This window comes from Bos javanicus, chromosome 23, assembly GCF_032452875.1.
Source record: "Bos javanicus breed banteng chromosome 23, ARS-OSU_banteng_1.0, whole genome shotgun sequence".
Taxonomy (NCBI): domain Eukaryota; kingdom Metazoa; phylum Chordata; class Mammalia; order Artiodactyla; family Bovidae; genus Bos; species Bos javanicus.
In genome coordinates this window covers 47,884,467-47,911,867 of record NC_083890.1, presented here as the reverse complement: position 1 = coordinate 47,911,867, position 27,401 = coordinate 47,884,467, and the positions used below count along the sequence as shown (strand labels likewise).

General features: G+C 44.8%; 1 protein-coding gene across 2 annotated transcripts in view; it reads left to right on the top strand.

Annotated features, from left to right (window-relative positions):
* The window catches only part of BMP6 (bone morphogenetic protein 6), a 150,352-nt gene that overhangs the window by 103,270 nt on the left and 19,681 nt on the right, over nucleotides 1-27,401 (top strand). For both annotated transcript variants that reach the window (XM_061398914.1, XM_061398913.1), the window contains exon 2: nucleotides 18,397-18,589. In XM_061398914.1, coding sequence (XP_061254898.1) covers nucleotides 18,397-18,589 — 193 coding nt within the window. The remainder of the gene's footprint in view (nucleotides 1-18,396; nucleotides 18,590-27,401) is intronic.

Genomic DNA, 27,401 nt, shown 5'->3' with positions numbered 1-27,401 from the left:
TATACTTCACTAGAAGAAAAAGAAAAAGAAAAAGCCAAGATTATCACTCTGCAGAAAGCTTCTAGGCAGGTCCTTGGCCAAGGAAGCATTCAGTCTAATTTAAAATGACGCCTTGCCCATGAACTTGACAATTTGCAGAGTGCTCTTTACATGTGTGAATGAGCTCATTTGATTCTTATATGTTGTGTGTGTGAAGGGGAAGAGGTGTGTGCTGTGTCTTCGAGATTCTTTCAACCAGGCATTATTTTCTTCTGACCTTATTTCTCAGTAGGAGCTAATAATATAGACGTTATGCAGGAGCCCCAGTCATAAGGGAGCAATGTATGTTTATTAAGGCAGAAAACCTGCCTTGTGTTTTAAAGCTGAATTAGAAGTGTTTCTTAAGATTTTACTGAACCTTCAGCTGACTTGAATCCTGGGTCTTCCCCACCCTCTCCTGTCATGATAGACCTGGAGCATTTTGGTTGACAGAGTAATGTTGAAACACACATTACCATGTGTAAAAGGGTCAGTGGGAAGTTGCTGAATGAGGCAGGGAACCCAGAGCCTTTGGGGACCCAGAGGGGTGGGATGGGGAGCTTTGGCTACTGGAATTTGGCTCCGTGTCCCTTGTCTTCAGAGTGAACAGGGAGTGGAGCTTCTTGTGAAATTCAGGGTCATGTGCAACTGTCAGGGTCTACCTGGGTCAGAGGTTATGTGCAGACACGTTGATAATATCGTAAAAAGGAAAAGGCTGTCACAATCCGGGGAAAAGCGGTCCTTTTAATGAGCCGATGTTGCCTTTTATAAAAAAAATATAAACACATGAAATTGGCAAGACGCTCTTTTCCAGTTTCAGAGAGGGATATGCAATGTTTTACTAGGGAAAGACCTGAGAACATGAGTCATTAGAGGAAGAAACAGTGCTCATGATGACAAAGTGAATTGTGACAAGTGGCTGGAGCATAAAATGAGGGAAGGAAAGGGACCAGCTATGGTGTGGAGTACATGGGCAGAGGTGCAGCCAGAAGGCGTGTGCATGTGATTGTGTGTGAGTACATGTGTGTGCCACATGCAGACACATGTGATGTCTAATCCAGGTAACTTCTAGAGTCTGAGGTGGACTAGAGTAGATGTCCCAAAGCAGTATGATGACCAGCCATCCATGTTGGCTTGGGCTGATCCTGGTTTTAGCCCTCAAAGGTCCATGTCCTAGAAAACCCTTCAGTCTTGGGCAAACTCAAGCGGTAGGTCAGTGGCCCTCTTATTTATAGATTCGTCTTTCAGGTCCCTTTTCATCCTTCCCTCACGGCATTTTGTTTGAGGCAGGGCCACGAGAAGGAAATGTCATTCCTAACCCTGCTGTCGCCCTCCTCCCCGCAGTTCTGGTCCTGGTTTCTCGTTTTGACCCTGCCTGGTCCCTTTCATGGAGCTTCCCCAGTGGCTCAGTGGTAAAAAAAAAAAAAAAAAAAAAATCTGCCCACTAATGCAGGAGACCCAGGTTCAATCCCTAGGTCAGGAAGGGGAGAAGGGGATGGCTGTCCACGCCAGTATTCTTGTCTGGAGAATCCCATGGACAGAGGATCCTGAGGGGCTATAGTCCATGGGGTCATGAGAGTCAGACATGACTGAGTAGCACGCACAGTCCCGCTCCCAAGGCCGTCCAGCCAGGAGCAGGACGAAGGGAACTTCAGAGATGGAGCGGACTCTGGTGTCTGTGAACTGAGGCCATGCCACGGAGGCTGCAGATCCTTCCAGAACACTCAGGGAGCCTTGGGACCCCCTGGCCACCTCTGTTTCCAAACCCAGTTGAGTGGACTTCCTTCCTGGTCTCGAAGGGGTATAAAAGGACAGCTTCCTTTTCTCTTTCTTGCCGGGTCTCTTCCAGCCAGGTCAACCCTTCCCACCCTGGTGTCACACCGGCCGCCCCTTGTTCTTGCCCTCCTGAGTGGTGAAGGCCTTTCCGTGTGTCCACCTTCCCAGTGGCCTTTCTCATCATCAGAATGGGCCAGGTTGGTCACCGCCTGGAGGGCAGTGGAAATGCCCTTGTCAGCCTGGGATAACCTGAGGGCAAGTTACTTCATTCATGGCTTATTTTGTGCTAGGCTCCTCACTGCCTCCATGGAGCATTTGAAGGCTCTAAAAAGAGAAAAGTTACAACCCAGCCCATGAATTGCACTGATCACTGGAGGCTCTGGTGGCAGGTTTTGAGGGAAAGGTCCTGATGATCTAGGGTGGTTTGAATAATTACTCATGACTTGTCCTCATTCTTTTCATACTGTTCAATGCTTCTGAACTGTGGGGCTGGAGAAGACTCTTGAGAGTCCCTTGGACTACAAGGAGATCCAACCAGTGCATCCTAAAGGAGATCAGTCCTGAATATTCATTGAAAGAACTGATGATGAAGCTGAAACTCCAGTACTTTGGCCACCTGATGAGAAGAACTGACTCATTAGAAGAGACCCTGATGCTGGGAAAGATTGAAGGTGGTAGGAGAAGGGGACAACAGAGGATGAGATGGTTGGATGGCATCACCGACTCAATGGACATGAGCTTGAGCAAGCTCTGGGAGTTGGTGATGGACAGGGAGGCCTGGTGTGCTGCAGTTCATGGGGTCGCAGAGTTGGACATGACTGAGTGACTGGACTGAACCGTCCTCATTCATACTTTCCTTTGGACTTGGTTTGTCTGGTTTTTGCCAATATCAGGCAGGAAGAGAAAAAGTAAGGGGAAAACTGATGTGGGTGAGCCAGGCTAAGCATCTGGTGGCACCCACTGCATGTGGGCCCCACCTCCTGTGCTGGGACCACCGGGGGGTCCAGGGCAACCGCCCGTCAAATGGGAACCAGTCTCCACGACTGCCTGCTGGGTTCCTTTGTTAGCGCTATCCTTCCTGATGTATGCGGGGTGCCCCCGGGGACCCCCAGGCAGCCTCCTTTCTAGTCTTTGCCTCTCTCCTGTCTCGTTTTGTCCTGTGAACCACAACTTTGGATCCTCTCACTGCCCGAGCGAGGCTGGACTTGGTCCAGGTCAGTCACAGCCCCTCGTCCAGCTGAACTCCAGGGACGTGTGCAGTCGGTGATTCCTCCTGAGCCCTGTGGCCCTCCTCACTTCTTGCTCGGGCCCACTTCTCCCAAGGCAGCCAGCTCATCTCCTCGGTCTGTGATCTGAGATCCAGAGAGAACCCAGATCTTGTGACTTGGCCAAGGGAACCGCCCGCCCCATGGGCTCCCCAACCCTGTGGACCTGCTGTGCTTCAGGGAAAACAAAATGTGAAGTGAGCGGTTTAGCTTGGACCTAATCTGGAGGCAGATCAGTAACTCTACACTGGGAGCCTCTCTGCGTCGTGTTCTCAGGAAGGCAAAGTGAATCAACGCAGCAGAGAATGTCCTCCAATCACGAAGGATAATGTTTTGAATTAGGAGACGGAGGGAGGGTTACCGAGAAGCCTTTGGCCGTCGCTGCGCTGCGCCTCTGCCTTCCCCTGCCTTCCCGCAGATTGATGCTTGGGTGAGGATCTCCTCCTCCAGCATGGTTTTTCCTAAACTCAGCCCTGAGGTGAAATGACAAGGCTGCATACAAACTACGGCCGGGCAAACACATCTAGGGTGGTGGTTTCGGGGAGGGGTCTCCAGGAAAAGGGGATGAGAACCTGAGCTTCCAGTTCCATCCAGAGATGTTTTCCCTGCCCCACTTGTTAATGAGGAAATCAGAACCAAATGAAAAACACGAATGAGTGCATACCGCCCATCTGTCGCACTTGAGTGTTTCCCATCTCATTTCTGACTTTCTGACTTTATATTATCCATCGTTGTCATCATTTCTGGGGAACTACTGCAGTAGGTTGGAGTCGGTTTCACTCTTATGAGTAAAACTGCCTGAGAAGTTATGTCATTCAGGTAAGGATTCGCTGGTTAACCCAGGAGTTGCATGATTTTTTTTTTTTTTTTTTTCCAGAACAGGGAGAGGAGAGCCAGAAGTAAAGCCCTGTGTTTCCCACTCTTTTGAACCTCTTATAGGTGTTTTCTGCTTTGTTTTTCTTCCAAATCATACAGTCAAATGCTTAACCTTAGTGTGTCTATTGTTTTAATGTTGGAAGCATTGCTGATAAAATCTTGGAGTCAATTAAGGCTAAACACATCGGCATCGCAGTTGCTCAGGAGAGACCAGGAGGGCTTCCCCCAGAAAGAGAAAGAGATGGTCTGACAGCAGCCGGGGAGAATGTTTTGTTGTGTTTTGGGGAGGATGTGGCCATCGAGGTTTTATCTTTGTGAGGAAAGGAACCGCCCTCTTCCGTGTCCTGTGCTCAGAGGGCTCGGCCATGCTGTGGGGACCCCCTCGAACTCCATGGGGGGTTTTCCATTCCCTTGTTTAGGAGACGGCAGCTGTGATCGCATCTGAGGGTTAGAATTGCACGTTTTAGGTTGACCAGAAAGGGCTCGTGTGTCTGCTGCGGCCTTGCAGCGGCCAGGCTAGGCCCACCGGTGCCTGGGCAGTGGGGGCCCATCATCTCCACATGGGTAGTTCCCTCGTGCAGAGAAGGTTCACTGGCCCCCTGTGCCATGCAGGTGCTGGTCAGGCACTCAGGATGCAGAAAGTGACAAAACAAGATGCCCCACCCTGCGGGTGCACGCTGGAGGGGCTTTCCACCCTCAGTACCAGCTCACCTGTGCTTTCTTCCTTTGTGGCTGCGGGTTTGGGTGTCATTGGGGTGAAGGGGCGGTCGAGTGCAGTGGCCCCCCACAGTCAGACCACCTGGGGCTTGGATGGGAGCCTGAGAAAGTTCTCTCCCGATCCTGTGCTTGGCACGCCCGACGCTGGGCCGTGGATAATAACAGGTCATCTGATGCAGTGTAACTGACCAGGAATCTGAAACCCTGGTCACCCTGGGAACCGGGGCGAGAAACTGGCCTGTCAGTTACTCTTAACTTTTAAGACTTGAATGTTTCATCAAAACCAAATAGCTCCATTGTCACGGTCAGAAGTCCACTGTGGATAAAGGCAGGATTTAGTGTTTATTTAAGCTGCCACCCAACGAGAGAAACTGGCCCCGTGTAGTTCAATTCTCTGTTATTTAAGGACTGATTTTCTGTTCAGTGGATTGTTCATGCTCTTGCTGTCTCTGCAGAAGGGGATGGAGGCGGTGGGATTTATATGCCATGAAAGGGTGTACGTGAAGAAAATCCCTGATGGGCAGGGTCTTAATAAAAAAAGATGTATCCTCTAGTGCTTTGCATCCCTGTTGGGCATTGCTTTCCAGATGGCTCAGTGGTAAAGAACCTGCCTGTCAATGTGAGAGGTTCAAGAAACTTCAGTTCGATCCCTGGGTCAGGAAGATCCCCAGGAGAAGGAAATGGCAACCTGCTCTAGCATCCTTGCCAGGAGAATCCCTTGGACAGAGAAGCCTGGTGGCTGCAGTCCATGGAGTGGCAAAGAGTCCGGCATGACTGAGCCCCCAGCACGGGCATTGTCTGAGTATCTTTGTGCCTGAGGTCTGAATTCTGTCTGCCTGTGGATGGAAGTTACTTCTCCATCTATGCAGGGTGTCACCACATCGGTAAACAGAGGCGTAATACCCTCTAGTAAGTGAGTTATTGATATTCCAGTACATGAAAAAGAAGTAGTAGTTTCCAGAGTTTAGGCCACTCTGTAGATGCAGCACATTGAAAACAGTGGCTGACAGTCCAGAAGGAAGCCGTGTCTGGGTCTCACAGCCTCGCCTGTTGGTTCTGTGCTCTCTTCTGTGTTCTCGGCTCCTGACTTTGAAACGAGGAAATGATAGCCGTTTGGCGAGGGTCCCTCCCTTCTCACCTTTCCCAGGATGGCTTTGGAGAGAAGCTTCCTCTCTCCTTAGAGCTTGATTTTCAGTCTCCGGTCACTCCTCCCACTTTGTTGGCCTCTGAAGTGCCCCTTTCTTCTCTCGACGCTACACATCTATCTTCCCTCCTTGTGGTCTCTCCTGTAGCTCCCCTGGATTAACTGCCTTTATAACCAGAGTCGGCAGACATTTATTGCGAGCCTACTTTGCACACATACGAACCCATGCCCCCTGTGAGCACAGACAGGGCTGTGTGTGTTCACTCCACACTCAGTTATTCTCCGGCCTCTCTCTGCTCAGATGTCCTGCCCAGCGTGGTCCTGAGGAGGGTCCTTGACTAATTCCCCGAGTTCTGGGGACAGGCTGTGTTTAAACTCTAATAGGTAATTATTAATTTCTCCAGCATTAACTCTGGGGATTCTGTGGCTGAAAAGGAGAGATGAAGAAGGAGAACAAAAGAGAATGAAAGAGGTGTGTGATAGAAAATAGGCACTCAGACCCACGTGCGGTCACATTCTTACAAGTGCTATTCACAGCAGGTAAAGGGTGGAAGGAGCCCACCTGCCCTCCAGTGGATGAACAGATAAACATAATGTGGCATGTGCTTGCAGTGGAATATTATACAGCCACAAAAAGGAATGGAGTACTGATACATTCTAACATGACCGATGAACCTTGAAAACCTTGTGCTGAGTGAAAGAAGCAAGTCACAAAGGGTTGTATGACTCCATTCTTACACAGCATCTATAACATGCGGATCTGTAGAGGTGGGGCATGGATTGGTGGTTGCCAGGATCTGGGGTGGCGGGAGTGGGAGCTGCTGCTTAAGGGGTGTGGGTTTTCTTTTTGGGGTGATGAAAATGTTTTGGAACCAGGTAGTGATGGTGATCACACAATACTGTGAGTGTACTAATGCCACTGAATTATTCACCTTGAAGTGGTTCATCTTATTATGCAAATTTCACTTCAGTTTAAAGAAGAATGAAAGCGAGAGAAAGAGAATGTCAGAGGTCTATTTCTCTGGATTCAGGATGGGATTAAAAATCCATTCTGTCTTTCTTGCGCATGGTGACCTTGTGATATGGCTTGAGTGTAACTGAAGCAATTTGAGCCGATTAATTTCTTTCCTTTGCGCTTTAAAATTTAACATGCTTGGAGTTCACGTCCTGAACACTGAGTGCAAAGCAATATGAAAATTGGTGTTCTGGGTCCAGCGTGCTGCGGCTTCAAAAAAAATTAACCTGGACAGATGTGTCGTCGGTCCTCTAGGTTAGAGTTGGACACGACTTAGTCATTGCACATTCTGGAGGATGGCCCAGGGGCTGGAGTGTGAAGCCTGGCGCCACACTTGCCCTGGCTCCTTTTGCCCGTTGGGGACACTGGTGCCCAGGAGAGAGCAAGGAGCGGCCCTGAGTCCTGCTCCTACATTCATTCAACAGACATTCTTGTGCTCTCCGGGGGTATGAAGATGAATGTGTTCTGGACCCTGCTTTTGAGAGGCTTACGGTCTAGCAGGGGAGCTTGGCAGCCACACTGGGACAAGGGGCAGTGGTCGAGGAGGAGCAGGTGGGTCAGTGGTGGTCAGAGAGACCTCCAAAGCATGCCATCCCGTAGAACTAGCTGTGACGATGGCGTGTTCCCTGACCTGCTTTTGGACACAGTATCCGCCAGCTGAGTGTGGCCGCCAGACACTATTAACGCAGCCGGTGGGCCTGAGGAGCTGCATTTTTCACTTTCGTCACTTTGCACTTCATCAGCTGCACGTGGCTTCAGCGCAGTCATAGAAGGTGAGATCCACACAAGCCGGTAATTGATCGGCCAGTTGGGTCTGGCTGGGCGGACAAGAGGTAAAGCCACAGGGCAGCTTAACTGGGGAATTGATGCCTTTCCTTTTGTGCATGTTGGGGCTTCAGGTACATGAGGGATGGTGCTGGATGGTGACATGGACCCTTAGGGAGAGCGGTGGACTGGAGATGACCGGTGGGAGCCATCAGCATAAAACCCTGGCTGGGATCCTAAAAGTGAGCTGTGTAGGGAAGCCTCTGCACGGCCTGTGAGTCCTGTTGATAGCTGTGGTGATCACGTGTGCTCTGCCTGGCCACTGAGACTTTCCAGAAAAGCAGATGAGATGATGTGTATGGTAGCGTTGGTAGAGGCTTCAAACATCAGGCGAGTTTTATAATGTCTTTCGGAATGGAGAGGAATGTGTCCCAAATGTTATTTTTCAGACACTAAAGATAAAGGCTCCAGATTCTGGAAGGGTTGCAAGCTAGATCATTCGTAAGGCCCTCCTGCTAACAGATGACCAGGTCCAGGATAAACAGAGGCAAGTATGTCTCCGGCAAGAATGTCAGGGACTCTGGGACATCGTGGAGGGCTCCCTCGGGCTTGTCACCGTGAGCAAACAAACATAAAAGCGGGGTGTCTGGGAGTGCAAATACCAGCACCACTCAGATCCCGAGACCAGCTCGGGGTCCAGGCCAAGCTGGGGGAGTCGTCCCGGAGGGTCCCAAGTGAAGCCAGGGCCCCCCAAGCTTCTAGAAGAGATCGCTGATTCTAGCTTGGTCGTGTTCCTCTTAGAAGCGAATGTACACTTTTTTTTTTTTTTTTTAAATAAAAGCAACTCCAGTTTAAACATTTGGGATGAATTTCAATTAAAAAAAAATTACCTAAAAATTTCCAAACCCCCGAGAAGGTAAAACCAGCAAAAGGAAAGTCATTGGAAGGATGGGAAGACAACGAGGATTCAACCCTCCCAAGGATTTCACATTTTAGAAAAGAAAAACCAAATTAGAAAAGGGAAGATGGCTATATAGGAAATACAAAAAAGGAAACGTGTATACTATACAACAATGATAAAGGACAACCGAAAATGACAAAGTAGACCACGCAGCAACCATGACAACAGCTATTGGAAAGTTTTTTTTTTAATCGTTAAATGTCAAACTTAATAGATGGTTTAAACTATACATTAAATACTCGAGAGAATTGGTGAACTTGTAGATAGATCTGAAGAGAGGATTCAGCCCAGAGATGAGGAGGTAAGACACAAATGTGCGGTTTTAAGACGCGCAGGCATTAGGGGCTTCCTTGGTGGCCCAGTGGTTACGAGTCTGCCTTGCAGTGCAGGGGACACAGGTTCGATCCTTGATCTGGGGAGACCCCACATGCTGCAGAGCAACCAAGCCTCTGTGCCACAACTACTGGCCCTGAGAGCTGAAATGAGAAGCCGCCACGATGAGAAGCCCGCACACCGCAACTCGAGCCCAGCCTCCCACTCTCTGCAACCAGAGAAAGCCCGCATGCGGCAGCAAAGGCCCAGTGCCACCGAAAATAGCTAGATACATAAACAAAATTTAAAAAAGAAATGCACAAGTTAGAATGAGAGGGGCTAATATAGTATCCATGTAAGAGTCATCTCAAAGAAAACTGAAGTCCAGTGTCATCCCAGCAGAATCACAGGAAGCACAGCTCACGTGTGGTCGTGGAGCTGTAGCACAGCAAGAACAAGGATGTGAAAGTGACCTGAGACGCCAGGTCATCCAGGAAGACAGGATGAGTCTGATTCGATCAATACAGACTCACTTCTCTCCTCAGCCAGTGAGGACATTCCACCTAATATTGCTGTGCCATTGAAACCAGAGGTGTGGCAGAGTTGATTTTTCTCTTTGGGCTATCCCATCTGTTTGATTTGACTGAAGACCTCCAATTTATCTATGAAAAAAATGCATATTATGTATACTGGTGTTTACTAAACATAGTCTGATTGCTTCTTTATAGCAGTTCTTAGGCAAAAACGTGGCTCTTTGCTCTCTTTAGGACTTGATAAGGCTGCCACTGTTCAGTTTAACTCTGTCCTTGTGACCTGTGTTTATCAGGAGCCCAAGTGTGCCCTCTCATGTTGGCTGAGGTCTGGGTCTTGTTTCTACTGTAAGATGTGCATGGTTATAACTACTGAACATCTTCCCAGTCTAAAGTGATGTGAGCATCTGGGGGGCAAATGGGGGAGAAGTTCTAAGATGAGGTTTTTAAAATGAAAAGTGACTTGGTTAACCCTTATGGCTAATGATGATATGTAGCCACGAATTTTGGTCCTAGAGCTCTCTATAATATATGTACTGAGTCTGATCTTTAAAACTTATTTGGAATCCAAGGGCAGCCTTGGGAGGTCCTTTATGGTGACTTGATCTGGATTTTGGTGGTGGTCATAGAATCATAACATACATACATCCCCTAAAAGTTCATGTAAAAGCTGGTGAAATCAACAGACTTGCTCCAATACTAACTTGCCAGTGTCAGTTTCCTGGTTTCGTTGTTGTTCTTAGTTATACAGGGTATTACATGGGACCTCTCTCCCTTTTTTTTAATGTACCCTATTTTTGCAACCACTTGTCCATCTGTAATTTTTTAAGTGAAATTTAAGGGGAAAATGTCATTTAGAACATAGAGCATGACAGCCAGGAAAACAGCTTCTTCTTGATTTCTATTTATAGGAGCATCAGTTCAGAGAACATGAATACAAATACTTAGAAATATTTGGTGAATCCCGGAGGGTAAAGGGTCATGGGGCTGTGGTTAAAAATTGAGTTGGAGAGTTTAGCTCAGTGTCTCTATGACCACTTAAGGTTGGAAGCTTATCACAGAAATGTCAGAAGGCCACCATTGTTACAACTCATGGAAAACTAGCTAGAACTTTGTGTCACCTAAAATGAAATCAACTTGTGCCAGAGCATGAAAAGATGATTATTGTTGTCAATGGAATGGTGATTTTAAAAAAGGGGTTTTCGGTTTTTCAAGTTTGGTCTAAAGTGGAAGCATTAAGCATTTGGAAAATGTAGAATTTATTGTGGAATGAACGTATGATTGACCTTGAACAATGGGGGTTTAAACTGTGTGGATCCACTTACATGGGGATTTTTTTCAGGAGCAAATATTACACACTACACAGTGCATGGCTGGCTGAAGCTGAGGATTTGGAGAAACTGAGACTATGGAGCACCAGCTACAAGTCACACTCGGATTAACCCCCCAGTTTTTCAAGGGTCAATTGTAATTCTGTTAACTAAGCCATATGAATTAACCACTGAATGAGTCCAGTTAGTGAGAGAGTTATGAATTTGTGATACTCTTAAATATATAAATAGATTATTTCAATCTTTTCCCTCCCTCTTTCTTCTTTTATATTTGCAGTTGATGTCTTTATTTTTCTCTAGACAACTTTAGTGAATATAATTCCGATTTTGTGGGATGATATTCAGAAGATACTTACATTAAAATATCTTTATCATCAAGTTAAGCAGGTAGTAAGAAAAAGAAAATAACCTTCAGTAAGATGAGTCAAGAAAAACAGAATCCACAAATAAACAATATTATTTAATATTTATTATTTATTGTCTGCAGAGATTAAATAATAGAATACTTTGGAAAACTTTCTGGCAATAAATTTGAAAAATTAAACTCAAATTGACAAACCTCTAGAAAATACACACTGACTTGAAGAAAAAAAAAGATATCTTGTTTAAAGGAAAGATATGTTTAAAGGAAAATGAATAATTAAAAATGTTCACCAAAGGAAAACACCAGGATCAGATGCTACCAATAAGCTTCCCACACTTTCCAGGAAGAGATCATTTCTTGAAAGAGAATGAATGTTCTCCAGCTTATTCCAAGAGCAAGCATAACTTGAAATCAAACAACATCATGAGATGAGACCATCATCAGAGTCACGTAGGAACACGAATGTCAAATTTTCAAATCATAAACTGGAACGGTAGCAGAATACCATGTGACACCGTCAGGTCAATGTCATGGGCTGTGTTTGCGTCCCCAGAATTTATACTGTAGAAACCCTTATCCCCAGTGAGACAGTACTAGGAAGTGGGGCCTTTGGACGGTAATTAGGTCTATGTGAGGTCATGAGGGTGGAGCCCCAGGACAGAATTAGTGTCCTTATAAGAGATGAGAGCTCACGGTCTGTCGCTCTGCCTGCTTGCACCAAGGGAGGCTATGTGAGGACATAACTGGGAAGGGCCAGGACCTTCAGCAAGACCAGCCCTGCTGGTACCCTGATCTCCAGTTTCCAGAACTATGAGAAATATATGTTTGCCGTTTAAGCTGCCTGATCTGTTGCGTTTTTGTTATAGCAGCTATAGCTCACTGAGATGGTCAAGGAGGCAGTTTGCTGAACTTTCTTTTAAGGTCCACAGTTGGTAACATGTCTCTTCCTTCCCTGTTGTGTAGCTTCAGCAGCACTGGGCTGGACTCCAGCACAAAACCGAAATGAGCATCCTCCCCTTCTTCCTGGTTTTAAAGGAAGTGATTCCAGTGTATCACCGTGAAGACGGTTGTTAGTGTAGGCTTTTACACAGACTCCTTATCGGATTCACGGAGTTCTTTCTATTCCTGGTTTGCTAGTTGAGAAGAGACTCAAGAGGCAGTTTAACCAAGTGTGAGGAATGGACCTTATTTAGCTCCTAATTTCAATAAATCCACTGTAGAAAGACAGTTTTTGAGGCATTTGAGGAAATTAATGATGGGCTTGGTATAGGAGGACAGTGAAGAATTATTTTAACTCAGCTGTGATCATACATTGCAATTGTGTAAGAAAATGCCTACTTTTGTGGGGAGTTCCCTGGTAGTCTAGGGGTTAGGATTAGGCACTTCAATGCTGTGTCGCAGAGTTCAATCCCTGGTTGGGGAACTGAGATTCTGCAAGCTGCATGATCAAAAAAAAAGAAAGAAAGAAAATGTTCACTTTTAATTTCTTTATTGTAATATACACAAAACATAAACTATACCACTTTAGCCATTTTCCTGTACACGCTCTATGACTTTAAGGACATCCACAGTGTTGTGCAGCAATCAACCACCATCATCCCCAGAACCTTTTGATCTTCCCCAGCTGAACCCGGGCCCCATTAAACACTCACTTGTCACACACCCAGACCCTGGAAACCACCATTCTTCTTTCTATCTGTAAGAATTTGATGATCCTTTGTTCGTTTTAATTGCTAAGTCATGTCCAACTCTTTTGGGGCCCCGTGGACTGCAGCCTGCCAGGCTCCTCTGTCCATGGGATTTTCCAGGCAAGAAGACTGGAGCAGGTTGGCATTTCCTTCTCCGGGGATCTTCCTGACCCAGGGGTGGAACCCACATCTCCTGCATTGCAGGCAGATTATATACTATTGAATCACCTGGCAAGGAGTGATTACTCTGGGCATCTCACATAAGTGGACCCCTATTTGTCCCTTTGTACTGTCTTATTTCACTTAGCAAAATGTCCTCAAGGTTTATCCCTATGGTAGCATGTTTCAGAATGTCTACTCTCATGGCTGAATAGTACTCCATTGTGTGTATGGACCACATTTTGTTTATCCTTTCATCCATGGTGGATATTGGTTCGTTCCTATTTTTTGGCCGTTGTGAATAATGCTGCTATGAACATGGTGTACAAACATCTGTTGGAGTCCCTGATGTTGATTCCCTGTTGATTCTTTTGGATGTCCCCACATAGCCCAAAGTGGAATCCCTGGATAATCATATGATAATTCTGTTTTGTTTTTTTTTTTGAGGAATAATTTTTTTCCCACAGCAGTTGCACCATTTTACATTCCTACCAGGAGTGCAGTGCACAGGGGTTTTACTTTCTCCATATCCCCACCAACATATCTTAAGAAAAATGCCATTCCCATAGAAACTCAGCACACCACTAGCCAATGGGCAGTGGAGACCACCCCCCCCCCTCAACCCCTACCCCTGCCTGGATAGCTTTCATGCTTAGCTGTGGTCTTGCCTAGATTTTCCCTGGGTATCTGTAAAATTCCCATCATGTCTCTGAAAGGAAGGACTTCAGGAGCAAAAGAAAAACTAACTACTCTGTGATCTGTTGATGCACATATATGAGGTAAAACTGTTCATTTTTAAAAGGCAAGGGACTGCCAGACACTGTTCATGACCCGAGGTTCCTTTTGGGTGAAGGGTGGGGGTTGGCTTCGGAGAGAAATATTGGTCTCCTTCCAGTTTTTAAGTTGGGTGCTGGTTTCCTTGGTGCTTTGTTATTATGCTTCACTACCTCTGTAAACTCACATACATAAACATACTTTTGCATGTTACACATTTTACATTTATACTTTTACATTTATAATCTTAACCCAGTAACATTTATTCTTTCCTGCTGTGGCCCCTATCTGTTGGCCAGAGGTCCGGCGCTGCTCTGAAATTTCAACTAGTATTCGTCTGAGGCAAGGAGAGAGAATACAGTGAGTTCTATAAAGCTAAATTGATTCAACTCCAAGGATTGTGTATATCCTTGAATTATGTCCTTCCTACTCAATTTGGTGTTAAAAGGACCTTTAAAAATAAAATCAGAGCGTCGAAAGGGTGCAGTTTATTGTCTTATTTGCTCTATTTTCCTTACAAAAGGTAAACAGAAACAGTAGATGCCCTTGTGTAAGGTCATTACTGTTAAAAAAAAAAAAAAAAGAAGTGTTTTCAGGGGTCCTTGAAATGAAAAATTCTAGGAATTGTTGCCTCAGAGAACACAGCTCTGTATTCAGTAGCCAAACTCCAAGGCTGATGATATTCAAGACTGGGATTTCACTCACCTTCCTTTCCAGAGAATGTATTATACTCTCCCATTTAAAAAGCTCATTTAGAGGAACATTAATCGGCCCTGTGTGAAGACTCAGGAGTAGGTCTACCGACAGCCAGCTCAGGGGACCTACAGTCTCAAATACCACCAGCTGATGAAGCTTACAATTAACATTTACCGAGCACTTCTCTACCATTGACTGTTTTGTATGGACTCTTTCAATCTTCAGGAATGTTATTTTTTCCCATTTAACTGATAACTGCAACTTTGGCTAACATCTTGCTCAGAATCACTGGAGTAAGATAACGGGGAGCTGGAATTCACAACCCCTGGGGAGCTCCCCACTGTGGTCCACACTCCTGGTTACTACTTCACTGGATTCCACACACAGCACCATCTTTGAGAAGCCAGAGGCAGGGGCTCCCGAAGAGGTAGGAGGCAGTGGATCCCCCGCTCAGCCCTCTCTCACCCCGATGTTTAAGGAGCCCAGTTCACGCAGCTTAAAGGGGGAAAGGCTAAGCTCATTGGAACCCTTGCACGTGTGCTAAGCTGCTTCAGTCGTGTCAGACTCTGTGACTCCATGGACGGTAGCCGACCAGCCTCCTCTGTCCATGGGATTCTCCAGGCAAGAATACTGGACTGTTTTACTATGGTAGTCTTCAAACACTTGTAGGCAGTGATTTAATTGTACTTACTTCTTGCATCTATATGAGACATTAGCAAATGCACTGTGTAAATTCAGTTGTGGGCAGAAGATTTGGGGAGAGAGGAGGCATTCCAAGCATACTTCAGTTACTGGTAGCTGAGGTCTCATAGGAAGATTGAGGAAGATGCTATAGCATTGACGGAAGGGGCATAAAACGTTTGGGTGGGAAAGCTTAACACGAGCTGGGCAGCAATCAGAGACGCCTGCGGGACTGAGGAGACCATGCATGTCCTCCAAGAAGGATAAAAGAACAACAGCAGGAGGAAGTTGAGTCCTTCAGGGTCACACTGAGGAGAACTGGGGAAATGAACATTATAAGGCCGTGAGTTCTAATTCACACGGTAATAAAATGGAGGGCTTTGAACTACGCTTCTATTTTCTCCTTTTTAGACTCTCTCTCTCTCTCTTCACATCTGTCTGCGAGCGGCTGCCAAGACCCTTCCTTAGTCACACACATCGCCTCCCAGGATTTCGACATCCCTTCTCAAGAACTGCACGCAGCTTCTCCCCTTCCTGGCAAGGTCAGACGCACCTTCTCTCTCCTTCCCTCCCTCTCTCTCATCCTCTCCGGCTCTCCCTTCTCTTCTTGTGTCGTTTGCCTCTTACCTGTAGCAAATCACCCAAGACTTAGTGGCTCGGAACAAGGGATCGTCTCTCACAGTCTCGTGACAAGACGAGGACGAATGGGGTGGCTCCCCCTGGAGGGCGTTCATGCAATTGCAGCCAGGTGGTCTCTGGTAGGGGTTGGGTGATCCCAAGTCTGCACTGCGTTGGACATCCAAGATGGCGTCTTCATACTACGTCCGGCGGACCCCCTGAGGTGGCTGGGGACTGAGTGGACTCTTTCCTCCCTCCTCCTTCCTCCCTTCTCCTTCCATGTCCTTATACACCACACAGCCTCTCTACATGGTTACCTTGGACTTCCTTGTAGCGTAGGGGGTTCAGAGTAGTGGGACTTCTTACCTGGTAGCCATCTTGCCTCAGACATGCATCCCAAGACACCTAATCAGAAGGAAAGTCAAAACTTACGAGTTAGTCTCAGGAGTCACTCCTAACCATTGTTGCTGCCTCTTCTTGGTCCAGAGAAGGTCACAGAGCCAGCCCAGGGGAGAGCAACCACCCAGGGGTGTGAATGCAGGAAGGTTTGGTTTACTGGGGGTGGCATACCTCTCCAAGGACTAACGTTTCTCATGTATTGAAATGTCTGTCCCTTTCTCTCTTCCTGACTGAAATACCTTGTCACTGCTTTGTACCTTGTTTGCATTCATAGTTTTTTCTGTTGTTTATATTAATGACTTCTTTGAGGAATTCTTAGGCATTCTCTCAAAAGAATCTTAAGAATATGCTTTCATTTCTTGATACTAAAATTTCAGCACCCAAGAAGGCCTATAGAATAGCTCTGTGACTGTTTTTTAGAAAGTCTCTTTGGGAAATCAGATTCGGTTCACCTTTTAACCACTGATGATAACACAGCAAACTAAAAAGGCAGATCAGTTTTAGAGAAAAGTGATCCACCATGAGGTGTGGGTGTCCTTGGATGAACTCCCCAACAATGATGCTTTTCATGCTTGGCCACTAATTTAAAAACCTGTTCTCTTGTTGAGGCTAAATGGTGACTTGCTTTCCGTCTGGACCTTCTTTTTTTGTTTGTTTTTCATATTTATATTCAAACTCTTTTACACAAATGAAAGTTTACCCTTTTTTTTGAACAACTCCCTCTCCTCTTACCCTTCCAAAGGGATAAGTTGAAACTAAAAGATTTGTTGCACAGTCACATGGCAGTTTCAGAAATTCTTGAAAATCCCATACCGATGGATAGCTTAACTTTCCCTAGCTTCTGCAATGCCATTGAGGTCTCAAGCTCATATAAAGAGTTATTGGCGGCTTTTTCTTCTTTTTTTTTTTTAAAACACTAAATCTGCAAAGCTTTTTTCTGGTGATTATGGAGAACAGCACAAGTGGTAGAAAGTGGGCCACTGGAGGTGGCAAAGAACTTCTTTTTTCCTACCCACAAGCCCTGAAGAAACTCTGCCAACAAGGATTAATTTGCTCATGAGATCTTACTGTGGTTGCCATTAAGAAAGAAAAAAACCCATCAGGAACAGCAGGGCAGAAGCATTTCTGAGCTCGGGGGAGAAGAGTTGGGTTTTGTGGTGGGAAGTGGGGTGTTGGTTTTTCTCTCCTACAGCGACGAGGCTGACAGCATTTCTCTCCCTCGGACTCTGTGTGGACATCTGAAGGCCAGCCCGGAAGGAGGATAATCAGTAGCTTGTAGTTTTCTGTAGTTTGGCTTTATTAAAAGCAGGGGAAAGATTTCATTTTAAAAAAGCCTTCAGGCAGTTCCCTGGTGACCTCATGGTTAGGATTTGGCTCTGTCACTGCAGGGGCTCAGCTCCATCCCTGGTTGGGGTATTGAGATCCAGCGAACCACGTGGAATAGCCAGAATATGGGCAAGAAAAAACGTGTCGATTCGATCCTTTCCCAGTTTTTAAGAAAGCCTTGGACAACAGCATGTCACCCCATTGGTGGTGTGTTTGCACATTTCTGTCCTCATACTTGGGTTCCATAGACAAGTTAGGCAGACCCCGGCAACTTCAAACTCAGAGGGTCCCTCCTCGCAGAGTTATTCAGCCCCCAGTTTCCTCCAGGAGAAGGAAGCAGTGGACTTCAATTAGAACAATGTTTTCTACGAAGCTTCACACTAAGCCCCTCAACAAAAATTTCCACCAGCCACCAGGCAAAATATGGCAGACCCTGAAAGCTTCAGACCCAGGCGGAATGCACCCCCGACTACCAGGACCCCCACCAAAGGTCAGCTCAGGGCTGCCCTGGGTCTTGTCAGCTGCTTGGTGGGGAGAGAAGGAAGCAACCCGAGGGGCCAGGGCAACTGGAAGAAGAGGGGCTGGGAGGGGTGGGCGGGGGGCTAGACGGCAGAGGCAAGTCCCGGTCACTGATTCCTGAAGTCCTGCAACTTCTGGGAAGCCCCCATTCTCCCACCCATGCAGATGACGACCCCTTAAGCGAAGCGTTTAAATAACTTGCTTTCATGCGACCTGATTAAGCTATTTAAAGTCTTTAAATAGAATCTAAGCGTTGTATTTAATCCTTGAGTAAAATGAAGGATTTTTGTCTGAGCCTGGCCGCCTAGCCCATGGTTCCTTCCACCACCCCCGACCCCCTCTCAGAAGCCATGGGTAACTGGTAATCCTCTTATGAATGAAAACGGGGGACTTGCTCGAGGTGAGCCTGTGGCACTCAGCCAAGTAACAACAGCTGTCACTCTCTCTCGTTTAATCCTATAGTGGAGTACGACAAGGAGTTCTCCCCTCGCCAGCGACACCACAAAGAGTTCAAGTTCAACCTATCCCAGATTCCTGAGGGTGAGGCGGTGACGGCTGCAGAGTTCCGAATCTACAAGGACTGTGTTGTGGGCAGTTTTAAAAACCAAACTTTTCTTATCAGCATATACCAAGTCTTACAGGAGCATCAGCACAGGTATGGAGGCTCAAGGAACCCCAAAGGGTCGGGCTGGGCCCCGTTTCTCACCCCATCACCCTGTAACCCCAAGCGTGTCTGGGGAAGGTGGCTTGGAGTTCAAGGGCAGCCCACGGGCGTGACGAGGGATGTGTTCCCAGTGCTAGTTTAGCGGGCGAGAAGATACTTTTGCTTTTACGGTGAAGATTTCCCAATAGTTTTCTTTTCTGAAGCTAGCCAGTGAATAGTAATTACTAAGCACCCTTTGTGATCAGAAACAGAACCGACTGGGAACTGGTTCCCACTATTGCTTAGGCTGTCTTCTGAATGGAGGGTGAGGGTGGCTGACAGGTTCATACTTGAAAATTATATGAGGATGCTTACAAATGCTACTGAGTCAAGTGAATAGAAGGCTATGTGCTAGTGATACAATATATACGTATATTTTGGTTGGCCAAAAAGGTCATTAAGATAATTGCATGAATGAACTTTTGGTCAAAAACCTGAATGAACGTTTTGGTCAACCCAATATAATGTCTTTGAGAGAGAGTGTGTGTGTGTATGAATTAATGTGTCTCAAATGTATTTTTTTTATCATGTAGATGCGACAGAACAGTAGACTTTATTTTTTTCCATGTCTGTATTATTCTTTTTTTTTAATTATTATTTATTTTATTTTATTTTTAAACTTTACAATATTGTATTAGTTTTGCCAAATATCGAAATGAATCCGCCACAGGTATACCCGCGTTCCCCATCCTGAACCCTCCTCCCTTCTCCCTCCCCTACCCTCCCTCTGGGTCGTCCCAGTGCACCAGCCCCAAGCATCCAGTACCGTGCATCAAACCTGGACTGGCGACTCATTTCATACATGATATTATACATGTTTCAATGCTATTCTCCCAAATCTTCCCACCCTCTCCCTCTCCCACAGAGTCCATAAGACTGATCTGTACATCGGTGTCTCTTTTGCAGTCTCGTACACAGGGTTATTGTTACCATCTTTCTAAATTCCATATATATGTGTTAGTATACTGTATTGGTGTTTTTCTTTCTGGCTTACTTCACTCTGTATAATAGGTTCCAGTTTCATCCATCTCATTAGAACTGATTCTAATGTATTCTTTTTAATGGCTGAGTAATACTCCATTGTGTATATGTACCACTGCTTTCTTATCCATTCATCTGCTGATGGACATCTAGGTTGCTTCCATGTCCTGGCTATTATAAACAGGGCTGCGATGAACATTGGGGTACACGTGTCTCTTTCCCTTCTGGTTTCCTCGGTGTGTATGCCCAGCAGTGGGATTGCTGGATCATAAGGCAGTTCTATTTCCAGTTTTTTAAGGAATCTCCACACTGTTCTCCATAGTGGCTGTACTAGTTTGCATTCCCACCAACAGTGTAAGAGGGTTCCCTTTTCTCCACACCCTCTCCAGCATTTATTGCTTGTAGACTTTTGGATCACAGCCATTCTGACTGGTGTGAAATGGTACCTCATGGTGGTTTTGATTTGCATTTCTCTGATAATGAGTGATGTTGAGCATCTTTTCATGTGTTTGTTAGCCATCTGTATGTCTTCTTTGGAGAAATGTCTATTTAGTTCTTTGGCCCATTTTTTGATTGGGTCATTTATTTTTCTGGAGTTGAGCTGTAGGAGTTGCTTGTATATTTTTGAGATTAGTTGTTTGTCCATTGCTTCATTTGCTATTATTTTCTCCCATTCTGAAGGCTGCCTTTTCACCTTGCTAATAGTTTCCTTTGTTGTGCAGAAGCTTTTAAGTTTAATTAGGTCCCATTTGTTTATTTTTGCTTTTATTTCCAAGATTCTGGGAGGTGGGTCATAGAGGATCCTGCTGTGATGTATGTCGGAGAGTGTTTTGCCTATGTTCTCCTCTAGGAGTTTTATAGTTTCTGGTCTTACATTTAGATCTTTAATCCATTTTGAGTTTATTTTTGTGTAAGATGTTAGAAAGTGTTCTAGTTTCATTCTTTTACAAGTGGTTGACCAGTTTTCCCAGCACCACTTGTTAAAGAGATTGTCTTTAATCCATTGTATATTCTTGCCTCCTTTGTCAAAGATAAGGTGTCCATAGGTGTGTGGGTTTATCTCTGGGCTTTCTATTTTGTTCCATTGATCAATATTTCTGTCTTTGTGCCAGTACCATACTGTCTTGATAACTGTGGCTTTGTAATAGAACCTGAAGTCAGGTAGGTTGATTCCTCCAGTTCCATTCTTCTTTCTCAAGATAGCTTTGGCTATTCGAGGTTTTTTGTATTTCCATACAAATTGTGAAATTATTTGTTCTAGCTCTGTGAAGAATACCGTTGGTAGCTTGATAGGGATTGCATTGAATCTATAAATTGCTTTGGGTAGTATACTCATTTTCACTATATTGATTCTTCCAATCCATGAACATGGTATATTTCTCCATCTATTAGTGTCCTCTTTGTATTATTCTTGTTTCCTGAAATGAGGCCACACCATTTTACAAAAGAACTGTGTTCTTGGGGCTGCCTAGCAAGTAAAAGAATCCTTCCATGGGGTGATTTTTTAGAGCATTGGAGGGGCTAAGGGATGAAGTAGTACAGCATTTTATTTCAGTCCTACAGAGACAGAGAACAAGCCCATGACCTTGAAATTTTGCTTAGTCCTTAGGGCTCAGCTGAGTGGTTTGGTCAAATGGAGAGCTTGGGGCAGAGGTCAGCGCTGCCCGTGGTTCTCATCGGGTAGCAAGTGGGAACTTGGCACATGATAGGATTTTCTGGCAATAATATGGTAAATCTGAAGATAAAAGTAAGAGAATGCAAAGGGAAGGGAACTCCCCACCCCTTTGTTTATGGACTCTATTAGCTTGGGTTTCATAAACCAACTCCAGATTCTTGCTTTTGGTCCTGGAAGTCTGTTGACTTCCCAAGAAGGTCCAAAAGTCTCGGCCAAGAAGGTCCAAAGGAATGAGTTTCGTTTCTCCTGGACTTACGGGTCTGTCTCAATACACGCACTAAAATAATAACAAATGTGAACTTTGCCCCACACAAGAACTGTTTTGAGAGCACTGCTGACATTTGACCCTGATGCATATTCAGGTCCATTATGAGGAAAGTGGAGAAGGAAGGACGTGCCAGGCTTTGGGGACACACGCTGGTGTGGGCATACACACTGACCGCTGTAGGTGAATCTCAGCCACATGATAATACGTAATAAGTGAAATAGAGCCACTGTGGGATCTTTATTACAGACCAAAAGTTCAGATTGGAAGGGAAGTTTTCTGATGTCTGATTATCACTCCTAAATTAAAATATATCGATCAATTTAACTGTTAAGGGCCTCTGTTGAGAAGTAAATTCTTCATTGCTAGCTTTTCATCTTTCAGTATTTCAGAGAAATTCAGTATTCAGTGATTCTTTGGAATAGCTTGGTTTTGTCGTCCAGTCCCTAAATTGTGTCCAACTCTTTGCAACTCCATGAACCGCAGTACACCAAGCTTTTCTGTCCTTCACCATCTCCCTGAGTTTGCTCAAACTCATGTCCATTGAGTCAGTGATGCCATCCATCCGTCTCATCCTCTGGCATCCCCTTCTTTTGCCCTCAGTCTTTCCCAGCATCAGGGTCTTTTCCAGTGAGTGAGCTCTTCGCATCAGGTGGCCAAAGTATTGGAGCTTCAGCTTCGGCATCAGCCCTTAATGAGTATTCAGGACTGATTTCCTTCAGGATTGACTGGTTTGATCTTGCTGTCCACGGGGCTCTCAAGAGTCTTCTCTAACACCACAGTTTGACAGCATTAGTCCTTCGGTGCTCAGCCTTCTTTATGGTCCAGCTCTCACATCTGTTTATGACTAATTTAGCCATTGACTTTCAGTTTGCCTAATTATCAGTCTCATTGCCTTTCTGTGTTGGAAATAATCTGCTGGTGCCTTTTTGGCTCAGACTTCTGTTTGGAAAGCATAGTTTCCTCTGTTCTGAAGGATAAGCTTCATGGTGAAAACACTGGATTGGAGCTTTTGTGACTATGAATTTTTTTTCAAAATTATTATTATTTTACCAAAGAGAGAGAGTACACGCTAGCAGACTATTTGTGAGGTTTACATTGAGCTTCAGCCAGAAGTGAACAGCTGCCTTGAGCTTCAGATGCTGGTGTCAGGCTTCCTCCAGGCCAGCAGTGAGCTTGGAAAACAGACTCCCCAATGGTCCCAACCTTTGATGACTCCCTGTCAAAGCTGTAATCGCTCTGCCTTCTAGGACGGGAGTATTTGGCGATGGATATGTTTAACTTTTGTGCATAGGAAAGGGGAAATCCTGGGAGAATTGGGAGAATTTCGTGCTTTTGAAGAGTTCCAGGTTGGCCAGGAGGAGATTGTCTTTTCTTATCAGTGGCCTGGAGCCCAGAATGCCTGTGGCCTCCTCGTTTTCTTTCAGAGGCCTCCAGATTGAACCGTGGGACCCCTTCTGGGGAAGGTCCCATCTCCCCATCTGTACCATCTTGGAGTGTCTTGGCTAAAAAGGACTCTCCCAGCTCATGAAGAAACATAGCTGTCTAATCTGTGTTTCAGTGAAATTTGTAGCATCTGATGGATCAGCTTAAGACGTGTGTGTTGCAAAAGAGTTGGCCTCCTTGAAAAAGAAAAAAAAAAAAGGCAGGATTTTCATTGCTGAGTCATACCCTCAGCTGGGGCTGAAGGAGTTCTGTGTCAGACCTCCTGCTATAAAGGGCAGCTAGGGAGTCTGACCCAGGGAGGGTCAGGAAAGATGCTTGGAAGGGAGGCTTTTGCTGTGAACTCTGCAGAAACCTCATGCCTCTGGTAAAAAATCACTGAACCAGGTAAGTTAAAAAACAGCGATGACTAGATGGTGTTTGTTGAAGCAGCTGATACATTATTCAAAACCTGAGAATAAGCCTAGAGATGAAATCTAAGTCCTGAAAAGAACTGGAGCAACTTGTGGAGTGGAGGGGGGTTGGCAACCCAGAAGCACACATGTGCTCTTTGTAGTCTGTTTATTTATTTTTAACTTTTTATTCTGTATTGAGGTATAGCTGAGTAATACTGTGGTAGTTTCAGGTGGACAGTGCAGGGACTCAGCCATACATATCCATGTACCCATTCTCCCCCAAACTCCCCTCCCATCCAGGCTGCCGCATCACAGGGAGCAGAGTTCCCTGTGCTCTGTAGTAAGGTCCTTGTTGTTTACCCATTTTATTTTTAAAAATAATTTATGTATTATTTTTGGTTGTGCTGGGTCTTCATTGCTAGGCGAGGGCTTTCTGTAGTTGTGGTGAGAGTTACTCTTCATTGTGGTGCACGGGCTTCTCACCGGGGTGGCTGTTCTTGTTGGATCACCAGCTCTAGGGCCCTCGGGCTCAGTAGTTATGGCCCGGGGCTTAGTTGCTCTTCAGCATCTGGAATCTTCCCGGACTAGGGATCGAACTTGTGTCCCCTGAATTGGCAGGTGGATTCTTATCCACGGTGCCACCAGGGAAGTTGCTTTGTTAGTTACCCATTTTAAATACAGCAGCGTGTACATGTCTATCCCAGACTCCCTAACTCTCCCTTCCCCCCATTTTTAACTCTGTAGTATGGAGTGGGGTTGGTAGTTTAAGATGAGTTTGCTGTTAAAATCTGATGTTAGGAATTGTTATATGTTTATGATGACCCTGGTAGAAACTGGCAGTTATATCATGCTCAGAGTTTGGGAAAAACCTTCCCAAATCCCTTCCTTAGAGTTTAGCCATGACCGCATCAGACAGCTGGGTAGGCACTTTACGCTATAGGAGGATGAAATGTGGCGTATATACATTGTGTCAAGTCCAGATTAGGCCTAAAGTGTGCTCTGCTTACTCAAAGTCACCCCCATGCTGTGGGGACAGTCCCAAGGTGAAGTGCCAGAGGGAGGGAAACGGTCCCCTTATGGCACGTCTTGCATCTTCAACTCCTCAGCTTGGATAAGAACATCTCAAGGATGCTCCTGTTTGGGTAGCACAGGAGACAGCTCTGGGTAAAAATGTGTCGGTTAGAATTCAGGCCTTTGGCTCTTGAGGACTCCTGGTGGGAAAAACCTCTGCAAACCTTCATTGATCTATTGGTCAACCATGGATGTGTTAGCAGCTTTTCCAAAGGAAAGGTGTGGAGGCGATGAAAGACTAAATCACAGGTAAGTAGTTGTACTTAGTCACGGTGTGGTGTTTTTGTCCATTTACTTTGCATTTTCTCCTGCAGCGCGTCCATGCTAAGCTGTCTTCATACTTGGAGGGTAAAGGCTGCTCTGATTAACTGTCAACCTTTTGTTATCATGTGTGGCAGCATGATGGTAGCATGCCGCTCAGTTCATAGGTACTCACGTGCCTTTATACTAATAGTGCAATTTGGGGGCCTTTAGGAATATCGTTCTCATCTGTATTTCTTATTTGGTTAAAGATATACTTTACCTCTTAATTCACTTTTGTATATCTGGAAGTCAAACAGCATCTCTTGGAAGCCAGACAGAAATGTTTTCAGTGTCTGAAAGATGGTTCTGTTTGGTCCATGGGTCGGCCCCACGTGCCTCTGCTAGCTGTGAAATTCTGTACTCTGGGCGTGTATATGTCGCTTGGCAGTGATAGTCTGTCTTCTGTGTGTGTGATAACTTTCTTTTTTGTGTTTTATCATGGTGCAGTCTTTTGTAAGACATTTAAGCGAGAATTAATTACCAGATTGAAAAGTCAGTTCCTCCTGGTATAAGCAACAGCACAACTTACTCCTCTGTTTGCAAACAGAGGGAGTGGGAGGCAAACAAACAGAGGCAAAGTGGGAGTTTTTTTGTATAGATATAGTTTTCTCAGTTTGGATCATATGCTTCATCCTAATTTTAGCATCGTTTTTAGCACTGGAAGATGTGCAGCTTTGAATCAAGGAAGCAGGGCAATTCTGTGGTGGAGTTGGTTTTTAAAACCGAGAAAGATTTCCTTAGGCTGCCCAGAGGCTATGCTGGTGGAGTCCCCAGGAAGAAGGCCAGACTGAATTATTGTTTATGTGACTAAGTTCATCAATTCTGACCTGTTTTTAAGATAGAATATAATTGTCCCAGGAGAGAAAATAACTGTCGAAAGGCAAAAGCAGTTTTCCAGAATTTTAAATTTGACACACTTCTCTGAACCATTCACGGAGATTGGAAACAGAGGAATCAGTCAGGAGGGTCTTGGAGAAGAGTCCAGGTTGGGACAGGTCTGAGTCATGATTAGATGCTGAGAGCCTGTGAGATATGGAAGTATTTAGACCAGCAGAATGAGCTCTACTCTATAGTTCTGGGTATTTGAGAACGATGGACGTAGATTAGAGAGTTTAGATATAAGAATAAAAAAACCTAGTTGACCCGGGACCGCTTATTGAAAATACTGTCCTTTTTCCATTCACATCAGTGGCATCTTTGTCATAAATCATGTGACCACTTAAGTGTGGGTCTGTGTCTAAGATCTTTGTTCTGCTCTGTTGGTTGATTTTTCTCTTCTTGTACCAATATTATGCTCTTGAGTCTTTTAGTTTTAAGGGAAGTCTTGATATCTGGCATGTAAGTTCTCCAAATTTGTTCAAGCTTTTCTCGGCTGTTGATGGTCCTTTGTAGTTCCATGTATACTATAAAATCAGCATTTCAGTTGCCACAAAGAAGCTCTGTGCTGAAATTCTGAATCTACTTGGAATTTTGTCAGATTTAGAGCTCAATTTGGGATGAATTGACTCTCGCTAATTGTGAGTGGTCCAGTCCAAGAATGTTTATTTAGGTTTGCTTTTAACTTCTCTCAGTAACCTTTTACAGTTTGTGGGGGTCTTGAATGTTTTTATTAGAATTATTCCAAGTATTGAAGTTTCCATCCTATTGTGAGTGGTATTGTTATCTTTTAAAAATTTCAGTGTCTGATTATTTTTTGCTGTACCCATAGAAATAGCAATTGATTTTTAGATATTGATCTTATATCCAGCAACCTTGCAAATGTACATAGTCTAATAATGTTTCTCTGCACTATTTTAGAATTTCCATGAATATAATCATGTCATCTATAAATATTTTAAATTTTTCATCATAGTTCTTATATTTTTGCTTCTGTTATTGTGCTTGCTGGACATCCAGTGTAATATTGAATTCCATTCAGGTTTCTGGTAGGTTTCTAATCTGACATTGGAAATCTGTCAGATTTCTGATCTAAGGGAGGAAGCATTTAATCTGTACCATTAAGGACAATGTTTGTTATAAATGTTTTTGTAGATACTCTGAATAGACTTAGGAAATTCTCCTCTATTCTTACTTTGCTATGAGTTTTTTAAAATTAGAAATTATGTGGATTTTTTTTCTGAATTTTGGGGCATGATTGTAGTTAGTCCTTCATATATCCATGGGTTCTACATCTGTGGAGTCAACCAACTACGCATCAAAATATTTTTTAAAGATTTCAGGAAGTTCCAAAAAATTTGAATTGCTATGTGCTTGCAACTATTTACACGGCACTTACATTGTATTAGGTACTATAAGTAATCTAGAGATTTAAAATATACAGGAGGACATTCATGGGTTATATGCAGATATACTACATGGTTTTATGTAATGGACTTGAGCATACATGGATTTTGGTGTCTAGCTATTTTTTGGTATCCAGAATTGGGTCCTGGAACCAGTCCCCCAAGGATACTGAGGGATGTCTATAACCAATGTCACATTCCTGAAACAAACTGAACTTGGGATTTATCCTTTTAATATAACACTAGATTTTAAGATCATGTCTGAAAATTCTATTATTTGAATCACCTGTGGGTCTATTTTCATGATCTGTTTGCTCCCTTGATTTTTCTTCATTTGGTCTTATTTCCT